The sequence below is a fragment of the Sceloporus occidentalis genome, unplaced genomic scaffold (assembly GCF_023333645.1).
Source record: "Sceloporus occidentalis isolate IW3139 unplaced genomic scaffold, rSceOcc1.0.p SCAF_1, whole genome shotgun sequence".
NCBI lineage: Eukaryota > Metazoa > Chordata > Lepidosauria > Squamata > Phrynosomatidae > Sceloporus > Sceloporus occidentalis.
Window position 1 is genome coordinate 178,053,184 of NW_028316981.1, and position 25,045 is coordinate 178,078,228.

Consider the following 25,045-nt stretch of genomic DNA (forward strand, 5'->3'; position numbering starts at 1 on the left):
CATTGGACCTCAGTTTCCAGTTATTTGCACCCCATATCTGCAACAGGGTCATGGCAACTGATGTCACTGCTAGGCGTCAACTTTGGTTAAAGAATTGGATTGTTGATATAAAATCTAAGGCTAATTTGGCTACTTGTCCTTTTAAGGGCTCTGAGTTGTTTCTTGATGCCTTGGTGGGGAGGGAAAAGAAAGCATTGCCAACATTAGCAAAAAAGGAAAATAAGTCCTAAAGTTGGAAATGACTTGAAGGCACACAACACGCACACAATGATCCTGCAAGACTCTGGGGCTATGTTATCGGAAGGGTTAACTCATGAGTAAGGCTCGTAGTCTCTGGGTTATCCAGTGGAGATGTGAAAGTAGAAAGACATGATTGTATCTGACATTGACAGGATTCTGTTAGATAGTCATTGAATGGTGAGTAGATGGAGAGACCTTATTGTCACAGACTCCCAGTTGGGGGTTCCTTTATTGGGACTGGGGGCTGCACTGTGGTGGTCAGATGGCTCAGGGCCTGTGGTCACCCAGTGTGAAGATACAGTGTTGACTAGGTGGAATTACATATGCTGTGTTTGGCGTCTGGCCTCAGTTTACAGTCAGAAGTTCAGGGCACTCATGTGTTGGTCTGGATGGGCTGCATGTTCACCAAAGTCCATATAAACAAGCAAGGGGAAACTTGTTTTCAATCCTTTTGTGTTTGCAAAAGCAGCAAAATGAAGCAGCTCATTATCTTTTCCCTTCTTCCTCCCAACAGTTATCTTAAACTGAGGCCACCTTGAGTGAGAAAGGCAGCTGAGAAGGAGGACATTTGAAAAAGCAGCAAAATCAATCACTACTTTGCCCTCCTCCCCACTTCCCTTCACACCTCTCATTCAAGCTGGCCTTGTGTTATTACCATCATCTGTGGTCCTGAAAGGGCAGAAGCTTGTGGCCAGGGATGGGGAGAAGGATGCTATAGTGGCATGAGGGCTGAGTGAGGCAAAGTGAGTGAGCTAGCCAGCAAGATGGAAAGGAAGCTGATGGCCGAAGGCGCAAGAAGGCAAATAGGCAGAAGCTACCTTGGTTGGGGATTGTGTGCACCTTCTACTAGAGTGGACTATTGGCAATGAAGGGGATGGAGAGGAGTAGGAGGAGGGCGAAGGGGATGAGTTGCTGCCACTAATGCTAGCCCAGGCCTGCTGCAGCTCCTGCAAAAATCTCCTTTAGTTTCTTTGTCTTTCTCTTCCTTCTTGAAAGAAGGATGTTGACAATGAAGGATATTTCTGCAGCAGTGTTGTCCTGGGAGGTGCAGTGGGAAAGGCTTGGGGGCTGTTAAAGAATGGCGATGTGGCAAAGGCAGCCTGGAAGCAAGGTGGAGATTTTTGCAGCAGCGTAGTCTGTAGCATGCGTATGGGACCGGGAGACTTAAGATGTTAGAGTTCCCCCCCCTTACTTTCATGAGGATCCTCTGCCCCTAACCCTCATGAAATCAGAGGGCCCACTGTTTGTCTCTCACATGCTATCTGGAATGTCAGATTGGTTATGTTATAGTTAAAGATGCTGTCACCATAAAACTGCCTCAAATGCTCTTAATGCGGGACCTTGTGTTAAGACAGTCCCTTAAATTAAGGAGTGCATGGTTGCAATAATGTATATGAAATCTGCCTAGGGGTATTCTAGTAGAAAGAGGATACCATTTACCTTGGTATCTTGAAAAATGGCAGAGTTGTGTTTGCCTCTTCCTTGCATTTTCATTGGGTTGAGTTCTCTAAAAACTAGCTGTTTCCTTGCAGCAAAAAGCTTGCCTGTGCTTGGATGAGGCCCTTCCAGCATTTCTGGAAAAATTGTACTGGTGACAGATAGGAAGATCTTTCTGCTTCCTTTCCTGTTACTAGTGGAGCTGTTGGTAACTCACATGTGAGCTGGGCCAGGTCTCAGAGAATGTTCCACTTGCCTTTGACTTTGACCTGCTTGCAAATTGTGGAAGGTTGCTACTTCGGCAATTGAAATTGTTCTCCCATCAACAATATGTGGAACTAACCTCTCTGCTGCACTTCATCTCAGCTGTGAGTTATAAAGTGAGAAGGATAAAGCCTTACCTTAGTTATTTGATTTGATCTAGTTTGCTGCTGCTGCTATGACTTTCCCCAAGCAATGTGCAAATGTGCTTTCTTGCATGGCTCTGGGTGCCAATATAGTTTATAAAAATTGGATTTCAGTTTCAAGTTTAATTAAGGAAAGACTTAGGATGTTTAGAGCTGTTTTTGGCATTCCACTGTCAGTCTGTGTGACACAATTCTCTGTTTCTCTAAGGCATCTTTAGAATGCAGAACTGAACTGTTTCAAATGTGGTGCTTTTAAGATGAAAGCTTCTATGGGGAATTTGGATATGGTTTAGATAAAAATTGGAACAGAATGTGGGAAAGATCTTGAGGAACAGGGTGACTGTATGGCTGTGAATCAAGGAGCCATAGTCATGGTGGAAAGATAAGGTGTTTTTGCAGAAGGACCTGTAACCCTTCCCTTTCTGTCTATTGAGATTCCTACTCTCATCAGACCCCTGTGACTTCTCTTGGTGTTAATACCTATATGTCATCATGTCTTGCAGGTGTAAGGACTAGAAATATACTGCCATAAAGGAATGTCTACACAGAGGTTCTCAGGATACCAAATCCATACAGCTATATTGATGTATTGGTCTGGAAATCATGTAGATAACAGGTGGAGTGGCAGTTGAACAGCTGCATATGGTGGAGACTGGTTCCAAATTCCATAGAAGGCTTTCTGCTGGCCTTTTCCTATGTGCCTTCTAGTACTGTGGTCTGTCATGTGTGCCTTAAGTGAACATTGTGACCTGATTCTTCCTTTCTCTTCTTTTAGAGTTCATCCTTTGGTATCTTCTTCCTTGGGTCGACAACATGACGGAGGGCTGGGTAGATTGCCCCTCTCTGGGGCCTGGTTGGCAGCGTCGTGAAGTCTTCCGTAAAGGTGGATCAAAAACTAAACAGTCAGATACTTACTACAAGAGGTAATGTGTTTGGAGGGGAAGGTTATATCTGGGAAGATTGCAAGGACTGGCTCTATATCTCATGAACGCTCCCTTAGACCAAGGGGGTAATCTATCTCCTTCTGACTACTATTCTAGTAGCCTTTGAAGGAAAAAAGTATCTATGCCAGGAATGGGCAACTTGTGGTCCTCCAGATGTCGAACAGAAACTTCCATTATCTCTCACCATGGCCTATGCTGCCTAGGAACCTAATGAGAATTGCAGTCCGATATCTGAAGGGTCACATGTTGCCTGCCCTAGATCAAGGCTTTCATAAGTGTTCAGAGGCAAGAGAGATGCTGCTTAGAAACCTTCAACTAGTCTTCCTTCAGCAATTTAGCACAACTTCTGAAGGTCCACTGTTTTATCTTGCTATTTCTACATACCATCCTCTTTCTTTTATCTACAGTTTGTTGTAAGAGTTATAAATAAAATGTACAGGTGTCCCTTTAGATTTTTGGACTTCAGATTTGCGGTTATGATTATTCACAAATGGAACAGGAGAGCGAGGGGATGAGGAGAAGCAGGCGGATGTCTCTGCCTCTTTCCCCCCCGCCCCCCTATCCCTTTAATTGGCTTCCTAGAGGCAGTTAACTGGCTTCCTAAAGGTAGGGGAGGGCGGGGGAAGAACCGGGTGAGCTCCCTCTGGCCCCTCCCATGCCTTGGACAGCCATCTCAGGCATCGGAGTGGGGAAGTGGGAGGGGCTTACCTTATTCACAAATGTTCTATATTCACAGGGGTCCTGTTCCCCTAACCCCCGTGAATCAAGAGGGAGAACTGTAGTTGTAAAATGTAGTTGATAATACACGCAGTGTATTGTGTATTAGCTCTAAATTGTCTCTGAATACTCCTTGCCTATGCAAATCCTATAAAATTCACAGGATCACCATAAGCTGTCAGGTGATTTGAAAGCACACGCCACTTCTACTGTCTTTATACAGTATGTTTTATAACCCACCTCGGAGCCAAGACTTCAGGTTACAGTTAAAAGGAAGGAAAACAGAGATGCAGTATAATTAGGAATATGTTTATATACATCGTGAAAAGTCTTTCCTGGCCCTTAACCACTGGTGTTGGTCTAGGTCAGTGGTCTAGGTCAGTGGTTCTTGGATTCTGTGTTCTTCTCTTTGGTCATAAGTAAGTACAAAGAGACTTGATTGTACCACTGTTGGTAAAAATCCCAACCCACTGACGTATTATCACCATTCTTCTCCTTCATGGGTGATGGTCAGATAAATGCAGACCCTCCTGACTTTGGGAAATGTTTGTATTAGTATCTTTACATACTAGAATTGCAGTTTCCTGTCATTACTGAATTAGATGTTTGTGATAGGAAGAGCGGTGAACAGGGAAAGCAAAGGCAATTATTATTTCTAATATGGATTCCCAATATATTTATTCTGAGCATTTCTGAAGCTCAAGTTCTTATTTACTTAAAGTTAGTATAGATGGGAGGATAGGTTTGGACGCCCAAATGGATCTTGCAACAGGATAGGAGATTAGGGTGAGATTGTGTTAGAAATGTTGGTGGCTCTTTTTTAGAATATCATTCATCTCTACTACCATACAGCATTGAACTACATCTGTCAGCAGTGAATAATCAGTTTCCTCATTGTTACCATCCATATCAGTAGTGTCAATTCTGTATTAACGTGCAGGAAGCTGCATCAGAAACTGGACAGTTCTGGTATGATAATCAGCTTTTAGAATATAATGGACCTCTACTGGATCAGACGAAAGGCCTTACTAGTCCACCATTTTGTTTTCATAATAGCTAAACAGATACTTATAGCAAACCCACAAGCAGGACATGATCACAGCAGCTTTGTAGCAAATGGTAATGAAAGAAATAATGTGCTGGCAATAATATATATAGGGGGCATTGATTACCGCATAGTCTATATATTTGACTAATAAATCACCCTTTTAGAGCTGTCTGTTGGTGGCCATCCCTAGACCTTGTGATAGTAAAGGTTATTCTATGTACACTCTGTGGAAATGCGTTTACTTTTATCTGCCCTGAATCTTCATAATTTGTCTCTGGTAGTTGACCACAAGTTGTTGTATTATGAAAGATTATGAGACACTGTAATTTTATATTTCCACTTTCATATCACCTCATATTACCTGCCTTCTTTGACTTCCTATTGCCCCCTGTCCCATTGCTTTGATCAAGGAGTCCTTTTTGGTATATAAACATCTGAGATCATATGAACCTGCTACAAACACATAATTTCAGTTTACTTTTCTGAAACAGCTTACCATTGCTTTTGTTCCAATAGCCCCAGAGGTGAGAAGATCCGCAGCAGAGTGGAGCTTATCAGATTGTTTGGATGTTCACGAGACCTGACAGATTTTGATTTCAAGAAAGGGATTTTTGTGGAACCATGTGCTGAGGTATTGATCTACATAATATTAGTTGTGATGGCAGAAATCATTTTATAAAAATGAACTAGTGTCTGTGTCCTCTTTATCATGTTTATAGTAAAGAGCAGCTAATTAATGAACCCAAGTCTTCATATATTTTAAGAGCTTCATTGGTAAACCAGGCAGGCCTATGTGATGAATGATTTCACCAATAACTCCACCTTTCCATCAAGGGGTTCAAGGTGATATTCATGTTTACTTTCCTTCCATTGCCATTTTGTCCTTCTAACAACCCTGTGAGGTGGGCTAAACTGAGACATAGCTGGAGTATTATCAACCTATGAGTTTTTCATGCTTGGATGAGATGCAACGTACATCCCTTACCATTTCTGTATGTACCTACAAAACTGATGTCTTGATGCTGTAGTCCAGCCAAGCATGCTTAGTCTTGGTTGATTTTCTTGGAAGCTTAGCATGCAGGTGATGCTTGGGTTAGATTTTTAAAAACTATCACTTGAGCAACCTTGTCCATGGGACCACTGATTCTCTGAGCTCAGCATTAAGTGGTGAATAGATTGATCTCATTTGCCTTAGAAATTGGAACCTAATTGTTGCCTTCTCTAACTGCTGCTTTCTCTTGCTGCAGCCTACATCACCATCACTCCGCCCGCCTGCTGGACGAGGGCACCAAAAGGTGAGTGTATATATGTGGTCTGCTCAGGCCAGAACTGTGTTGTATGTAGATTTGTTGTCAGACAGCATCTGGGAGACTGACAGAGAAGACATAGTACAATACCTCCCTCCTAGTTTGGTTGCTGCTAGTTACACTTGTGCAAAGGAGTGGAACCTTTTCAGTGTGAGAACTTGGAAGGGAAATTCTTTTTTTTTTATTACACAGTACATATTACAAATTATATAATCCACATTTCATAATATACCTTTCCCCCCTCCCAAAAACAGCATTGAGGGAAATACATTCCAATCAAGTTAACAATCATTATCGGAGATGTGGAAAATATCATTAATTATATTTTTTACTTCTTTATGCCCCATTTTATCTTCCACTTTCTTAATCACAATTTCCCATTTATCTTTCCACGATTCTTTATTACTTTCCCCAATATATTTAAGTCTTCTTTCCCTAAGGAAAACAAATAATATGTATTCTTTTATATATTTAAACAAATAAGACTTATTCCAGTTTGATTTATTTTTCCATCCATAAGCAATCACTGCATGAGCAGCTTTTAGAAATTGTTTTATTACGTATCTTTGATTACTATTTAATCTTAATTCTCCTAAATTGAGAGTTAGACAATTTTCTTTGCTTAATTGTATCTCTGTCCCTATTATTATATTTATCTGTTTCTTAACCTCTGTCCAAAATTCTTGAACAACTGGACATTCCCACCACATATGGATGTAAATTCCTTTAGCTCCACATCCATGCCAACATTTTGATTGAAATTTATCATTTATAAATGCTAATTGATGTGGCCTCCTGTACCATTTTCCAGTCATTTTCATTTGTTGCTCTTTTACATTTGTATTTTTAATATTAACAATTTCTTGTAGCCAAATTTTAATTTTGTCTGTATCAATCAATGAGTCTTTTTCTCAGTTCATTGTCAGTCCTTCTACCATTCTAAATTGGGTTGTTAGCATAATCGTCTAAATTTCCCCTATTAATCCTTTTCCACCTTCTAATTTTTTTAATTATTTCTTCTAGCAATTCATTTTGGTCTTAAAAATTCAATTGTATTTCATCTGATAATTTTATTATCCCTTTTATTTGAAACCAGTATTGATTTCCAATCAATATAGTTAATTTTTCTTCCTGTATTTGTGCCCCTGTTGAATCATATAAGTCTCCAATTATTTTAAATCCCTTGATCTTTAATTTTTTTAATATCTTTCCAAACTCTTCATTGTTACTTTTATTTACATATTCGATTGGTAACCACTTCCAGTTTTTTATACCCAGTTTTTTACTCCACATCTCCCATATTTTATAATTCACCATCATTGGACCAATTATTTTATCTTCCCCTCCCCCCCATGTTTTTCCTTGGAAGATAGAGACATACTCTATTTGATTGCTCTGTTTTTCTAATTTAACCCACTTTGTATTTTGATTTTATTCCACCTCTATCATTCTTAGCAATTGAATCACCTCAAAATATAGTTCAAGTGATGGAACACCCCATCCCAGGGGTAGGCAACCTTTTTGAGCCAGGGGCTAGGTTGCTGTTCCTCAGACAACTGGGGGTGGAGCTTCCACCCTCTGGGGGCATGGTCGTGTGCTGGGGTGGAGCTTCCACCCTCCAGGGGCGGGCCTGCATGCTCCACCTCCGGAGTAATAATAATAATAATAATAATAGTTCCAAGCATACAAAGCAATTAAAAAAAAGGAAGAAAGCATGCACACTGTCTCAACCCAGAAAGGCACAAGGTGCTGAGAGGGGATTTTGCACAGAGAACACCAAGGGCAAGTAAATAATAATAATAATAATAATAATAATAATAATAATAGTAGTTCCAAGCATGGAAACTACTACAAAGCAATTCAAAATAAAAGGCAGAAAAGCATGCACACTGACTCAACCCAGAAAGGCACAAGGTGCTGAGAGGGGATTTTGCACAAAGAACACCAAGGGCAAGTAAATAATAATAATAATAATAATAGTTCCAAGCATGGAAACTACTACAAAGCAATTCAAAATAAAAGGCAGAAAAGCATGCACACTGTCTCAACCCAGAAAGGCACAAGGTGCTGAGAGGGGATTTTGCACAGAGAACACGAAGGGCTCCTTCTCGGCTTCTGAGGGGCCTCCAAGCCCCTCAGAGGCCGGAAAGGAGGAGGGGGACACCCGCGCGGGCGTCCTCGCCGGCTCTTTCCCCGCTTCTGAGGGGCCTCCAAGCCCCTCAGAGGCCAGGAAGGAGGCGGAGGACACCCGTGCGGGCGTCCTTGCCGGCTCTTTCCCGGCTTCTGAGGGGCCTCCAAGCCCCTCAGAGGCCAGGAAGGAAGCGGGGGACACCGGCGCGGGCGTCCTCGCCGGCTCCTTCCCGGCTTTTGAGGGGCCTCCAAGCCCCTCAGAGTCAAGGAAGGAGGCAGGGGACACCCGCGTGGGTGTCCTCGCCAGCTCCTTCCTGGCTTCTGAGGGGCCTCCAAGCCCCTCAGAGGCAAGGAAGGAGGTGGGGGACACCCGCGCGGGCATCCTCGCCGGCTCCTTCCCAGGTTCTGAGGGGCCTCCAAACCCCTCAGAGGCCAGGAAGGAGGCGGGGGACACCCGCGCGGGCGTCCTCGCCGGCTCCTGAGTGGCCTCCAAGCCCCTCAGAGGTTGGAAAGGAGGCGGGGGACACCCGTGCGGGCGTCCTTGCCGACTTCTTCCCTGCTCCTGAGGGGCCTCCAATCCCCTCAGGCCGGAAAGGAGGCGGGGGACACCCGCGCGGGTGTCCTCGCCGGCTCGTTGCCGTCTTCTGAGGGGCCTGCGTGAGAGTCCGAAGCCCCTGCACACCTGCCCCGTGGGGTCTTTGGCGGCGGCAATCGGCGGCAGGACCGAGCAGGGGCCGGTCCCAACGGCTCAGCAGGCCGCATGCGGCCTGCAGGCCATAAGTTGCCGACCCCTGCCCCATCCTCTGGAAGGGAAATTCTTAACAGTTTTGGAAACTCCTAGGATAAGACTTTGGTAATCTGTTTCACTACCGTGAAGCTATCCAAAGGCTAGGCCAGATGAACTCTGCTCAAGTGATGAGCAAGACACAATTGCAGAGTAAATCAGTGTGGTTTAAAATGTAGAAATGCATAGCTATTGAGGATTTCCAGATTGTATGCCACGATGACCAACTGTCAGTGCCTTGTGTTGAGGGTGAGGAATAGCAATGACATCTAGTCTGTCTGGCAGTAATTGTGTCTTTCTCCCAGGTAAAGCACAATAAAAGCAACAAGGTGAGAGGAAATATTGTATGGCCTGCTAAGTGGTTTCACTGAGACTGAGATTCTAATTAAGTGGAAAACAGTTGGAAAGGAGAGATTGTCTCTCATTTGTGCTGCATCTACCCTCTCTACTGCATGCTAGCAGATAGGGCAGGGGTGGGAATTATATGCCCTTCCAGATGTTGTTGCATTCCAGTTTCTTCTTTGTAGTCTCTGTGCCTCACATATTAGGATTTTGCACCCTAATGTGTGAGGGCACAGATGACCACTCAAAGAACCACAGTCACAGGTAAGCAACCTATTCATTCTTCACCAATAGTTATTCTGTCTGGAACTGCTGTGAGTTGCAGTTCAGGAACATCTGGAGGGCATGCAGTTCCCACCCTTGGCCCAGGGAGACCAGTGGAACTTCTCTGTTGAGAAAGGGAGCCCTTTTGTCTATGGTCTGAATACTGCAGAGAGGTAAAAGAAAAGAATGACTCTCGTCTTCCAGTTCTTCTTCCAATATTGCAGCTTTTTGCCTAATAATCCATCCCATTAAAGTGAGGAACCTGGACTTCAGGAATCACATTATGTGCATCATGTTGTTGACAGCGCTACCGGTTGCTCCCTTCCTCAGGTCAAGAAGAACAGCAAGAGGCATCTTCCATCTCAGACAGCAGCCACTCCCTCCCCCAAGAAGCCTCCTGACTTGCAAGTGTTTGACAAACCTCCAGATCCTGAATGCCCAGATCAGAAACCTCTAAAATTGGAGGTGGATTTGCCGAAAGAACCCCCTGCTGATATTCCAACTGAGAAACAAGACCTTCCAGCTTCTGAACATCAGCCAGAACCAGAGCCCCAGAATGAACAGCACCAGAATCATACCCCACCTGTCCCTGCTCCAGAGAAATTGGGAGATGGAACACCGCAAGAGACCAACCCGGAAGAAACTATAGCGTGAGCATCTCTCTAGCCCTTTTCCGGCAATAGATAGCCAACTTTTTTGGACAATCTTCTATGTCAAGGCTTTGTTGTTGTTAATTGTCGTCAAGTCGACTTCGACTTAAATGGCGACCCTATGAATGTGAGACCTCCAAGTCACCCTATCATTAACAGCCCTGCTCAGGTCTTGCAGACTCAGGGCTGTGGCTTTCTTGATTGAGTCTATCCATTATAATGTGGTCTTCCTCTTTTTCAACTGAGTTCTACCTTTGCAAGCATTATTGTCCTTTCTAGTGAGTCATATCTTCCCATGATATATACAAAGTATGACAGTCTTAGTCATCTTAGGTTCTAGGGAGAGTTCAGGGTTGGTTTGCTCTTTATTGTTGATGTGTGCCTTTAAATTGTTTCTGACTTATGGTGACCCTAAAGTGAAATTCTCATGGTGTTCCCGGGGGTTGAGCATGTGTGATTACCCCAAGGTTACCCCATGGGTTTCAATGGTACAATGTGGAATCTAACCTTGATCTCTAGAGTCATAGTCCAGTGCTCAAACTACTACACCACTTATTTGTCTCATTAACAGTCCATGGTATCTGTAGAACTCTTCTCCAGCACCATATTTCAAATGCATTGATTTTCTTCCTATCAGCTTTCTTCACTGTCCAGCTTTCACAGCCCTACATAGAAATTGGGAATGCGATGGCATGGACAATCCTAACTTGAATATTCAAGTATCTATCTTTACAGTCCAGTTCCTTCTTAACTGTCCTTCCATGTCCTAGCCTTCTGATTCCTTAGCCTCCATTCTGATGAATGACTGAGCCAAGGTATGGAAAATCTTGTACTGTTTCAATGTCTTGATCGTGTACTTAAATTATGTAAATAATATGCAGTCAATATTTTTGTTTTCTTAATGTTCAATTGTAAACCTGACTTTGTACTTTCTTCCTTGATTTTCTTCTGTAATCATTCTAAGTCTTTGCTATTTCCTACCAGTAGTATGGTGTATCTTACATGGTTGATGTTGCTTTCTCCAGTTTTCATGCCTCCTTCCTTTGAGTCTAATACTGCTTTGCGTCTGATATGTTCAGCGTACATGTTAACTGGATAGGGTGATAAAATGCAGCCTTGCCTAACCGCCTTGCCAATTGAAAACCATGCCTTTTCTCCATATTTTGTCCTGATACTAGCTAGCCTCTTGTACTGAGTACAGGTTATACATCAGGACAGTTATATGTTCTGGCATCCTATTTCATTAGTGATCCATAGTTTTAGATTATATACACAAATGTTTTGCTATAATTTTTAAAGCACTGGCAGATTTGCTTCTGAAATTCTTGGGTGCACACTCCATTATCTAACGTATGTTAACAATATGGCTCCTAGTATGCCTGTCTTTCCTGAATCCAGCTTAGATATCTGGCATTTCATCTTGGACATCTGGCATTTTGAGCATCACTTGCTTACATGGGAGATCATGTGGTTACTGCAATCCCTGGTGTCCCTTTTCTTGCTGATGGGATGTATCTTGCACATTTCCAATCTGGTCCATTCTTTTGTTTCCCATTTTTGTTGACAGATTTTAGTTAGAACTTGAGTAGATTCTGTCTGTGTAGATTGGATCAGCTCTGTCGCCATGCCATTGGTTCCTGATTATTTATTTCTCCTAAGTGGCTTGTATGCAGCATTCACTTCACTTTCTAAAATTAGAGGTTCATCTTTAAATGTTTCTTCCTTGAATGAATCTGTCATCCTTACATTTCTTTTGTATAGTTCTTCTGTGTACTGTTTTCATTGGCCTTTTGTTTGTACTTGGTCATGTAATGTGTTCTCCTGCTGGTCGTAGAGCATCCTCGCTATTAGTTTAAAATTTCCTTTGATATCCTGGATCTTGGTTGTTATCTTCTATTTCTCTGCATTGATTATTAAAGTAGTTGTCCTTGTCCCTGTGCACATGTCATTGCACAATTGCATTTAATATCCTGACTTATTACTGTCACCTTTTACTTTTGCTTCTCATCTGTCCCTAGCTGCTTGAAGTGTTTCATCTGTCATCCATTGAGTCTTCCCTTTCTTTTTGGCTGCAGTTGGTGTCTTTTTGCATTCTTCCCTGACAGTTTCCTTGGTTTTAGTCCAGAGCTTTTCTGGCTCTTGGTCAATTAGGTTTAATAGTACAAATCTTTATTTTTTTAGTGTCTTTAAATTCTACATGGATGTTCTTCAGGTTGTATTGTGTGGCACTATGGTTGGTTTAGTATCCTTCTTTAGCTTTACTCTCATTTTTTAGAGTAGCAGTTCATGGTTTGTATCACAATCTGCTCCTGTTCTTGTTTTTCCAGAGAGAATGGAGCTTCTCTATCTTCTGCTTCTAATTATATAGTCTATTTAATTTCTGTATTTCTATATTGGCCATCAGGTGTACATAGTTGTCTCTTGGGTTGCTTGAGGAATGTGCAGCGGGACTTTGGCTAAGATGGCTGATCATTAGCAGCATGATCTGTGTGCTGTCTCAACTCTGCCGGATTTATTATCTATAACAACAACAATAATGTTTATTTATAATGCCCTTTTCCCCAACAGGCAGAACACCAGACATATATAATCAAAGACAAAGCAATAAAACAAACACTGTCATATACTAAGTGTTTAAAGATATAAGTATCCCAAAAGGGCACAATCACAGCCTCCTAGATAAACCCCTGAGCTGTCAGGCCTGGGGGCTGTTGGACGTTTGCTAGGGAATTGACAACATCCCATGTGACAGAGCTGAAAAGGACTCACAAGGCCAGTGAGATAGAAGCTTCTCAAATCAAGATTTTAAATAACATGTTTAATGGGACATCTGATGCCCTATGTTGAACAGGAAATGAGAAACCCCTTGCCTGGTTGGAGATTTATCAAGTCTCAGTAAGTACAATAATTTGCATAGTAAATAAGTGAAGTCCAGCCACAATTATCAAAATATAAGGAAACCAAAAGTACCTTCTGAAGGGACAGACAAGCTATCTATCTATCTATCTATCTATCTAGCTAGCTAGCTAGCTAGATATCTCAAATTGAAGGATACATTAAATGGCAATGTTGGACAGAAAAATAGAACTAAACCTAACATCTTTAAGGCTTAAGTAGTAGCTAAAAGATTGTCTGGAGGTCTTTTGAGAAAAGTGGAAAAAGGGAATAAGGACTCTTGCTGGTATTGGAACACAGAAAGTATTTTGTAACATGCCATAATAGGTGTGGAAATAGCTACCAGAAAATCATATAGAGAGGAGTCTGAACTTGTGTTTGCAAGACTCCATTTGTCAATAAATGAAATCTCTAATCAGATTGTGGATTTGAATAAAAAATGATGGAAAACAATGTGAATTTAGAAAATACAGAATATAGTAAAGAAACTTGATGAATTAAAATCAGAGATCTCAACAGAAATACACCATTTAAAAAGAGACTGCTGAGAAGCAATTTAAGAAGTTTACTGCCCTTGTTAAAGACTTAACAGTTATGCTGGGAGACATGAGCAGGAGATATCTGATAATGCAAAGGGAATCTGTTATGATTGGATTCAGAAAGATCCCAAGATAGGAGGATGATGATGATTGATTTAAAGCTAAATCAAACACAAATCAGATTAAAAGGTGTTCCAGAGCAGCTGATGGGTTTGAGACAGGAAGTTTTAAATTATTTGGCAGATCCTACAAATATTCCTTTTGAAAAAATGGATGAAATTACTGAAGCATTATATAGGCATAATTTTGCCAATGCACAGAGGAAAAAAATTGCTTAGAGGTGTGATCATCTAATTTACACAGAAAAGCATCAGCCATGATGTACTGAGAGTACATTTTAAGAAAAAGGTTAAAATAAATGAGAAATAAATAATTACTTTTAAATAAATGCTGCAAAGAATATTAAGAAAATGTAAAGAATACATGTTTTTGGTAGAGTTCCTTAGGAAAAAAATACATACTTTTCAGTGGATAGTCCCAGAAGGTTGATAACTACCTACACAGACAATTATCTGGAAAGATTTTGTGATATGGCCAAGAAATAGAAGGTGGAGATCCCAGAAGGAGACATTTAAAAGTTAACAGATTTTAAGAAGAAATAAGAATTAAAAAATAAATAAATAAAGCAAGTTAATTTAGGGGCTGAACAGACGGCCTGGGAAAAGCTGGCTTTCAGGCGGCTTGGGGTGTGATGTTTTGATGGCACCCCCCCCCCCCAAGATGCCTGGAAGTTGCGCTGGGCGGTTTTATGGGGGGGGGAGTTCCAGCTGCTCCCAGGGCATTGCATTTTAATGATGCATGCCCCCGGAGTGCCCAGAAGCTGCCCTGGGGTTGTCCCTGGGGTTTCATTTCAAAACCACTCCAAAAAAGAAGCAGATCTTTTCCTCTCTTTATTTGGGCTGGCAATGGGGCAGATTGGGGTTGTGGTGTGTGCTCAGGAGTGAGTAGCTCTGGGGCGGCCCCAATCTGCCATTTTGCCCCTTAATAAAACAATCAAAATGAATCTGAAAATAGTTACATGGAATGTGAATGGACTGAATTCCTCCAGAAGAGGAATTTTTTTTGTTTCAAAAATAAAACCCTACACCTATTGTTTGTCTTCAAATGTTGTAGTGGTTTGAATGTTGGGATACTACTCTGGAGATCAGGGTTCGATTCTCTGCTTGGCCTTGGAAACCCACTGGGTGATCTTGGACAGGTCACACTCTTTCAGCCCCAGAAAACCCTGTGATAGCGTTGCCATAAGATGGAAATGACTTGAAGGCACACAGCAACAACAGCAGCAGCAGCAGCAGCAGCAGCAGCAACAACAACAACAAGAACAGACTCCCATAAGAAAGAGTGGTTGCATGCCTTTTCAGAATAAGAGTATTGGCTTGGAATTTGTCTTTGCAAACAAGAATAAAAGAAAGCGAATAGTCTTTTTTAAAAAATAAATCAAATGCCACTGCCCAAGTTGATATTTCAAAATGAACAAGGCAGATTTGCAATTTCAGGAACAAATTGTAATGGCAAGATAATGCATTTGGTGGGAATTTGTGCCCTATATAATGAAAAAAAATCATCATTTTATGAAAAGTAAGAAAAACAGTAGAATTGGACTTGCAAAATCGGATCTGTATGGGGGATTGAAATGGAGTTGTTCATAATTCTTCCAGTAAAGGAATTAAGAAGGATCAGGGAAGGCTACTTTTTTCAAATATACAGAGCACTTTGAACTAATAGATGGTTGGAAATATTTGCAGCCAGGCATCAGAGACTATACTTTTTTCTCAAGTCACCATGAATCCTTCTCAAGAATAGATACATTTTGGATTTTTAAGAATATGGCCAAATTTGGGGAGGGGGGGGGAGGAGGACATTTAGCCAAAACCTTTTACATACTATAATCCCATTATAATGATTTTGAAAGTGGAGCAAATCCAATTCAAATGGAGATTTACAGCAATGTAAAAAAAAAAGAAAAGAACTGAAGGCATTTTTGAGCTCCTTGTAAAAAGACACAGACATTTCTATAGTATGGGTTGCATGTAAAGCTCATATGACAGGTTATTTTATGAAACATGGTTCCAGATTGAAAAAAGAAAGATTAAAAAAGACAAAACCTTCTGCAAGAGATTCAAAATTTAAAGCAGAAGATCAAGGTGTAGTTTGATAAAGAGACTCAACAAAAGATTAGGTTATTGCAATAACAGTTTTCATTGTTCACAGTCCAAAAGATGAATGCCAAATTATTATACAGTGGGCCCATGGTATATGCTGGGGTTTGGTTCCAGGACCCCTGGTGGATAGCAAAATCTGTGGATGCTCAAGTCCCATTAAATACAGTCTCATAGTAAAACGATGTCTCTTATATAAAATAGCAAAACCAAGGCTTGCTTTTGGGAATGTATATATTTTTTGAATATTTTCAGGTCATGGCTTCTTGAATCCTTGGGTGAAAAATGGCTAGATACAGATGGCTACTGTATGTAAAATAATGTTGTATTTGCAAATAAATCCAGGAAGTGGCTCTCGTATACACTGAGACAGGAAAACATGAAGAAATCTGTCACAAAGATCAAGAAGGGAAATCACTATGTAACAGATAATTTGAGAGATACTACAGAGGCTTATATGTGAAGGGCAATTAAAAAGGCTCAGGTATGAAAGACTAGATGGACAGACTCCAATTGTACAAATTATGTATCGAACAAAAGCGTAGTTTGAATGGACCTGTAACAATGATGGAGCTTGCAGAGGCAATAAAAAAGTCTAAGGTTGGAAAGCTCCAGATCAAGATTTACTGTCTGCAGTATACGAAATTCAAGAATTGCTTCAACCACTGAAAATGGAAAATTAGGAAAAGAACAGGTGCCATATTCTTGTAGAAATGTCTACGTTACAGTGGTTGACAAACAAGACACAGATGAGTCATTAATGAATTACAGACAGACAGGCCTATAATTCTTTGTTAATGACTCATCTGTGTCTAAATTACTAAAGAATAATGATATGATATATGCTACCATTTTGGCAAACTGATTGAGGAATCATTTCTCAGAACATTCACGAGGACCAAAAAAACAAGGAGTAATGTAAGAACTATTCTGAATATTATTGAACATTTGGAACATCATAATGAGGAAAAAAAAGCTGTTTTTAGTTTTTTGGAGGGGCGTCAGGAAAAAATTTTTGATAATGTTTTTTGGAATTATCTATTTCAAGCATTGGAAAGAATGGATTTTAGGGGAAATATTATCCAGGCTATAAAGACAGTATATTCAGATCAGAAAGCCCAGATATTGATCAATGGAAATGTAACATCAATTGATATACTGAAGAGAACTAGACAGGATGTCCTCTCTCGCCTTTGCTTTTTATCTTGGCATTGGATATTTTCCTAAAAGACATCAGATAAAATGACAGAATACATGGAGTGAAGATAAAAAAGTAACAGTATAAATTGAGGACTTATGCAGATGATCTTGTAATAATTACAGAAAATCCATTGGATTCAGTGAAGACTTCTAGGGGAAAAAAGGCTGCCTGTGACATGTTCTAGGTTTAAAGGGAACTGTAATAAAACAAATTTATTGACTAAAAATTTGATCTCAGAAAAGGACAATGAGTTAATTGCTCCTTCTAATTTTAAAGTGGGAAAAATGGGATTAAATACTTGTGAATTAAAATCATAATGAATAGTTTATTTTTTTCCAGAGTAATTATGATAAAAGCTGGAAATAAATTTAAAAAGATCTGGAAAAGAGAGGAAAGGTAAATTGATCGCTTTTGGGGAGATTTGCAGTAATAAAAGGAAAGGTCTTGCCAAGACATTTATTTTATCTCCAGTCAAGGAATGAAATACCCTTTATGCAATTTCACAAAGACATTTCCAGATTCGTAATACAGTGGTCCCTTCTTTTGCGTGGGGGATCCGACCTCCCCCTCCGCATAAAAGAAATTCCGTGTATTCTTGAGCCCAGTTAGAAGTAATGGAGCTCATGCTCGTGGTGTGCACAAGCCACAGGCATGTGTGCCATTACTCCTGGCGTTTGGTGACGCTTCTTCCGGCGCTGCTTTCAGCATATGCCATACAAAACATTTGTCATACGCGGGCACATTATGCTGAAAGCAGCATATAATGTGCCCGCATATGACACGGATGCACTGTATTAGATTGTACTTTGAGGTCTACTGTTTTGTTTGGTTTAAGGACTGGATTGTGCTCAGAGATGAGAGATTTCTGGAACTTGGAAGACCATGATTTAAAACTTGAGGCATGGTTTTCTTTTCATATAATAAGATTAAGGCACATCCTGAATTTCAAAACTGTTGTATTAGAAAAGCTCTTATACAAGTCATAAGCAGAAATGTTCTCCCAGTATAATGTTAGCTACCTCACTGCAGGAAGCCTTCTTTAGGAAATAATGGGTTACAAATTGGAAATGGTTGTTTTATGATGATCATTTGTATATTGACCATGACAGCTGGGTACTTAAATCAAGAGAGACATTACTTGAACAAGGCAAATATATTAATTGATTTACTTTTTTGCAACTTAGGGAAAGATTTAAACAAGATAAGAGAGATTTAGCTATAGAAACTGTAAAAATGATTTTTTTATTTAGAATTGTGTAAGGATGATGACCATTTAATTAAAAAAAGTATTTAGATGCCTTTTGAAACTAGAGACAGAAGATGAATCTGTAAAAGAGTTTATGATAAGGTTGGTAGAATTTTTTGGATATAATGTTCAAATGGATGGATGGAGAAAAATGTGGTCCAAATACATAAACTTTATGAGCCGCAGCTTAAAAGAAAATATGTATTAGAGGATGTATAGATGGTATTTAACCCCAGTTAAGTAGTTGAAAATGTCTAAGAACATCTCAAACCATTGCTGGGATTGTCATGATAAGGAAGGCTCTATTTGCATATGTGGTGTACTTGTAAGAAAGTGAAACGTTATTGATCTAAGATTTACATGCTAATTCAAAATAATTGAAAGGTAAATTTTGTGATCTTTCCAGAAATGTTTTACTGGTATTATGGATAGAAAATTGGACAGTAAATATGGACGACTTCTCCGATATATGATAACATCAGCAAGAACATTATTTGCTCAAACTTGGAACGAACTTAAGCACCGATGATGGATTGTTAAGGTTGCAGACGGTGCAACTCCACGGTAGAAATAATGCAGTTTGGTGCTGTATCTCCATCCTGTGGGACTTTAGCCTTCTCTATAAGAGTGCTGGTGCCTCACAAAGCTACAGATCTACCAGGATTCTGGTGTCAAACTGCATTATTTCTACAATGTACATGCACTCTGCATTAGTCCAAGTTACCAAATTAACATGGATTTTAGTGGACGAGCCAATTGAAGATTTTTTTTGAAAGACTGGAAACCATTTATGGACTTTTTGAGCAATAAGAAATCTAATGATGTAATAATTTGTGATCATGGTTACTAGAAATTTTAATAGGATTGTACAGTTGGAACTGTAATAGTAGAATAAGGTATTTTTTCTTTCTTTTTGCTTTTTTCTCATTAAAGTCTGGCTCGGGGTGGGTTACATCCCTTTTGCGTCTTAGCATTTAGTGTTTTAGTATTATGTATTAGGATTATGTATTATGTATTAGTTTAGTTTAGTTTTAGTTATATATGTACATGTATTTTTCTTTTTTCATTTTTGGTTTGGTTGTGAATTAGATTGTTTATCTTAAAATGAATAAATAATTAATTAAAAAAAGAATGTGTTTGCAATGAACGAACTGTTGGCCTTACGAAATCCAATCAGTCACTCCCCTGCTTCATTTCTTGATCCTTGGCCAAATTTTCCTGCAATCTGTGGTTCTACTCTGTTTCCTTTTTTACATTCCAATCAGCTGTGATTAAAATCAAGTCCTGTTTTCATGTGTGATCAGTTTCCTCCTGGACTCCAGCACCGAATCTTTCAATTTCTTATTCTTCTGCCTCTGTAATGGAGTATAGGCATGATTCAGTCAGACTTTTGCATTATACCCTTTGACTGCTTTTGCTATAGCTGTCCTCACTGTCAATGCCACCCCATTTCTTCTTAGAATTTCATTTCCTGAGCAAAACACTTTGCAGTTTAACTGATTCAATATGTCCCATTCCTGCTCACTTTAGCTTGCTTACTCCCAAGTATTGCAATCCTTGTACGTTGATTTCTTGTTTTACTATCTACCTTCCCCTGATTCATGCTTCTCACATTCTGTGTTCCTATGATATGTGTTGTGCAGCTTTGAACTTTCCTTTCACCTCTGAGCAGCTGAACATCCTTTCTGCTTGAATCTATTTGTGTCATTAATCACAGTGCTACTTGTAGTTGTCCTCTGCTGTACCCCAGTAGCTTGTTGAGTGCTCTCTGACCTGTAGGTTTCATCTTCTGGCACTATCTCTTGTTTCTTTTTGGATTGTCTCATCATAGGTAAAATACATTTTGCATAATAAAAGACATTCAAAAGGGTTTACCGTGCCTCCTTCTGCACAGTACTAACAAGTCTTACCTATCGTGCCACTGCTGTTGTCTCTGAGAGATCCTCCACCAGTGTCACACCCCACTCCACTGCTGCTGCCCAGCAGCTGTTTTGCACATTTAGTCTCACTTTTCAGCAAATACCTCTCTGACATGGTAGATCATACCAGCAGCACTGATGCCGCAAGCATAGCCTCTTGCCTTGCAGAAACATGCAATCCGAAGGCTGGAAGACCTCAAATCAATGATTCTTAAGAAAAATAATCAGCCTGATGGAACTGGAATGGGTGGGCAACTGCAGAGGGGAAACAAGGCAATTCTCTCCCCCCCCCCCCCCCCACCACCACATGTTTCTCTCAGCATGTCTGGAATGTTGCAGCACTTCTGTTTCTGGAAATCAGCTGAAATACAGCTGATTTTGAGGATTTGTTTTGATGGCGGGTGTTTGTGGGTTGTGGGGAGCAGGGGGAGGGCAAAGGGACCCAAGTGCTGTATTTTGTGGCAGTTTGGATTTTTTAAAAGTCATTTTTGGTGAACATTTTGGCCAAAAAAGTTCATCTGGGGTCCCTGGGGGGTTTGCAGATCTCTTGGCAGAGGGACTTTATTCACTACAAAATGATGTCCTGGAGGCCACATACAGATAAAACTTCCCTCACCATTGGAGTAGAAGATTGCCGGACATCTAATTGGTGGATTTGGATGTCTTCTTTAAAATACATGAATGTTCTTCTTCCCTGTTTGGAGGTGTGCCAGGATACCTCTTCTGTTCTTTTTTTCTCCTCCAGGTTTCATCGTCCTGTTCAGTGCACGTAGGGCCAAGCATCCTTTTAAGGGGTCCAGTAGCAACTTACAACATGGGCCCCTTCCTGCACACATACCATCATCTCATCCCATACATGCAGTTTCATGGAAAAATATCTCCTGGCATTTCTGAAATTACGCAGTACTTCACGTTTGGTATTTTCTACCATGCCCTAACCCCCACCTGCCTTTGACTATTAACATCAGCTTGAAGAAGAGGCCCACAGTGTCTTGGGACCATTATCTAACTTCTTGGTTATCAGTAATAAAGGAATCTTGATGATTTCATATTTTAAAAAGTCTAATGGGTCTCTTTTTACCGTGCGACCAATTTACTTTATTTCTGCCCATCATTATTACGGTGTTTTGACCAGCCTAGAAGGTACGCTGAGGTTGACTTGCTCAGGCTACAAGTCTTAGGTTACTAACAAACTCTTGTTCTAGAGAAGAACCTAAGCCAGCTCCTCATTTTATAGCATGTTGACTTGGTTTGTTTCTAGTATTGCTTCTGATGGGCTCCAGCCCATTGGATCTTTAGAACGTCTATCAGTTCCCAGGGGCCATGCCTGCATTGGATGCTGGGAGATAACAGTCCAGCACATCTGGAGTGTACTAGGTTGAGGAAGTAGATGAATTGTCCCAGTAACAGGGAATAACAAATGCAAAGCATCATTGTTTTTGCACTTTCCCATCACACAGATTTTGTCTTTTCCAACAGTCTGCTACAGCGTAATATGAAATAGTGTATAATTTAGCTTTCAGCATTAGACTTAAAAAAAACTTTCCCCAACTGTCAAGATTTGAAATGTGTCAGGAATTTTGCTTGACAGTAATCATGTTTACCCCCCCCCCCAAAAAACAAAACAAAACAAAAAAAAAACAACTGGCATTTTCTTTGTGCACTGGTGTGATGTGCAGCCTTCCCTCCATTTGGACTTGTTAGGTTTAGGCTAGGTCTGCGAAAAGGAAGGCTCAGATTAGAACCTGAGTAGCCACTTGTGTCTTTCACTGCTTGCCCAACCTATCAACTGATTGCTAGTGAGAGACTATGCCCATATATCTTTGATCTTTTAACCTGTCCTTATAATTATTTAGCTGGCAATTAGAGTAAAAAACACCCAGTTTTTAAATATAGTAGGCACTTGGTATCCACTGGGGTTTAGTTCCAGCCCCCCCCCCCCATGCCAAAATGCATGGATGCTCAAGTTCCATTAAATGCAATGGCATAATAAATGGTGTTTAAAATAGCAAAATCAGAGTTTGCTTTTTGGAATTTACATACCTTAAAAAGTATTTCCAAGCTGTGGATGGTTGAATCTGTAGATAAGGAAGCCATGAATGCAGAGGGCTGCCTGTAATAAGGTTTGACATACTTCTTTCTAGTAAGACGGATTTGTGGAATTTGAGTGAATTCAGAGCCTTAAATGTTGTTCTCAAGCCAATGTTGGGAATCCTAGTGAAGATGTTCAAGTTTTAGCATGGGGTATGGTCTGACAAATGGGGCACTCGTAGTATGGTTATCTCAGAAACAAGGAAAAACTAAGCTGATTTGATCCTAGTTATCTGGTCTCACTTCCTTCACATTTAATCTTTTCAATTCATTTCTTTATTTAATAAACATTGTTGCTTAATAAAGACTTTAGCGAATGGTGGTGACAAGGAAGACTAAGGGTTGTGGCAGAAACTGCTGCATGAAGCATTACTGACACTCTTTGTACACTATGTTATTAATGTTCCTGACTTCCTTGGGCAAGATACACAGATTTTGTTTGCTTATATTTTGCCTTTCCTCACAAAAGCTGCTAACAGTTTACATATAAGCACATACAATTTCACTGTTCCAGAATCTCAAATCACAATGAAATACAAAAAACTGAACACTGAAAGCAAGCAATGAAACAGTAAAGTGTAAATCTACAGCACTATATAAATAAATAAATAATAATAATAATAATAATAATAATAATAATAATAATAATAAATAAAGCAATAAAAATAAGCAGTAAAGCAGTGGAGACACTTGGGCTTTGCCTGAAAAATACATGTCTAGTGCATGCCTGAATGTCACCAGTGTGAGGTCTGATTAAAATCTCAAAGGGGTTCCAGAACTGGAGGACCATCAGCAGGAAGTCCCTGCCTTATGTGATACCTCAACAGGCTGCTCTAGGGAACCATAAGCAAAGCTTTCCATGATCTTAAATCCTGAGTAATTCAGTCCAGAGATGATCTGTTCTTCAAAGGAATAGAGCCATATAAGAGTACTAGTAATTATCACATAGAATTAAGTCTACTGGCTCAGTCACAGCAACTAAATGGCAAACATCTATGGCTGAAGATGCTTTTGCTGAATTATGGGCCTGTAATTCTTAACTCTCTTGCTCTCTTCCAGTTGCTGTGCCAGCTGTCAGGGTCAATTCCCAGGAGTGATGCTTCCATCTCAAAGACGCTGCCGGTGGCTCTGCCCAGACTGCAGAGGTTGGTATAGGAGTGGCAAGACTAGAGTTTGTTGTATTCATTTCCTGTATTCCGGGTGTTTCTGCCACTGTCTACATTGGGGTGAATGAAGTGTGCTACCCTTAGAACCCATTGAATTTGTGATCCTGGAAGAAATTAGTCCCTCATGTTATAAATTGTGAGAGGACGCCATTTGCTTTACAAATTTCTTTTTGCTACCCCCAGGCTAGGGCCAAAAATACATTTAGAAGGCAAATTATGCCCTCCTGTTTCTAGGGGATACTTTTGGATTTTTTTCCTCCCAGAGGTTGAGAATGAAAGGACCACCTACAGAGGACCAGTAGGATGGCAGAAATGGTTCCTGAGCCTGTAGAAGTTGCACATTTCTGACTTACATCCTGACTCTTTTTCTTGTCACCCTCCCACAGCTCTCCTTGAACACTTAATGTTGGACAGTTCTCTGTAAGGAGCTTCTTCTTTACCTCATAAGAGAAAAATTGGGGGATTCTGAGAGCTGTGGTGCAAAAATATAGTTTCTGAGCTCATGGTAAAACATATAATGTCTAAGGAGATCTGTGTTCTGCCTTACCTACTAGGAACAGGAGTCTGCTAGTTAAAAATACAGCTGAGCTGAACCATACTTGAAACATTTACATGCTCTCGTTTTCACTCCTGTCACTTTTGAGCAGCATGTTATAGCTCCTCTTGGGCTCTGCTCCGCTCTTTTAGATCAAACAAGAACTTAGCTACTGGAAGCTTTGCCTAGTCACTCCTTTCACTACAAAGACTTCATTCAGCCACTTCCCCAAATACTGGTGGTATCCTTGCTGCCATGAGCATTTAAAATAAATCAGATTCTCAGAAAGTTGAATTCCCTGCCAAAAATGGTTTCTATACTTTAATGTAATATTGGTGATGTTGACTATGTTAAGCCCCGTCTGAATCAAAGCAACAATAGCCTTTGCTTCATTCCAAAAGCATGGTTAGCAGGCTTGTTTTTAAACACAAAAAATAATGTGCTAGAAACCTGTTTGATAAATGCCTTTGAATGGGATTTAACAAAGCTATGTATGGGATTCCTCTTTTGTCCTTCTTTTACATCCTGGTTGCAGGTTGTGACAAATGTTAATTAGCAACTTACAAATAAGTTCCATAAAATGCACAGTGTATTAGAGAAATATTATCAAATGTATGTTTGAGAACTGTTTAGTTTGTTCTGCCATGCATTGTAGAGACATACAGTCAAAATAATACCATAAATTAGCAATTAACAAGCCATCTAGAATCTTTAAAAATATGTGAAACAATTAGAACCAACTAGCTAAATATTTAGTATTTTAGAGCAGTGGTTCCCACCTTTCTAATGCTATGACCCTTTAATACAGTTCCTCATGTTATGGTGACCCCCAACCATAAAATTATTTTTGTTGCTACTTCATAACTTTAATTTTGCTACTGTTATGAATCATATTTTCATTGTTACAAATTGAACATAAGTAAAGCATAGTGATTAATCACAAAAACAGCCTCAGAGGATGGCA

The 25,045-nt window shown here is 40.2% G+C and overlaps 1 protein-coding gene across 1 annotated transcript in view; it reads left to right on the top strand.

Moving 5' to 3' along the window:
• LOC149322843 (uncharacterized) overlaps window positions 1-25,045 on the top strand; it is a 110,723-nt gene that overhangs the window by 19,517 nt on the left and 66,161 nt on the right. Inside the window, exons 2-6 of the mRNA XM_089483875.1 lie at window positions 2,860-3,007; window positions 5,310-5,424; window positions 6,041-6,088; window positions 9,951-10,270; window positions 23,440-23,525. Coding sequence (XP_089340001.1) covers window positions 2,898-3,007; window positions 5,310-5,424; window positions 6,041-6,088; window positions 9,951-10,270; window positions 23,440-23,525 — 679 coding nt within the window. The 5' untranslated portion in view covers window positions 2,860-2,897. The remainder of the gene's footprint in view (window positions 1-2,859; window positions 3,008-5,309; window positions 5,425-6,040; window positions 6,089-9,950; window positions 10,271-23,439; window positions 23,526-25,045) is intronic.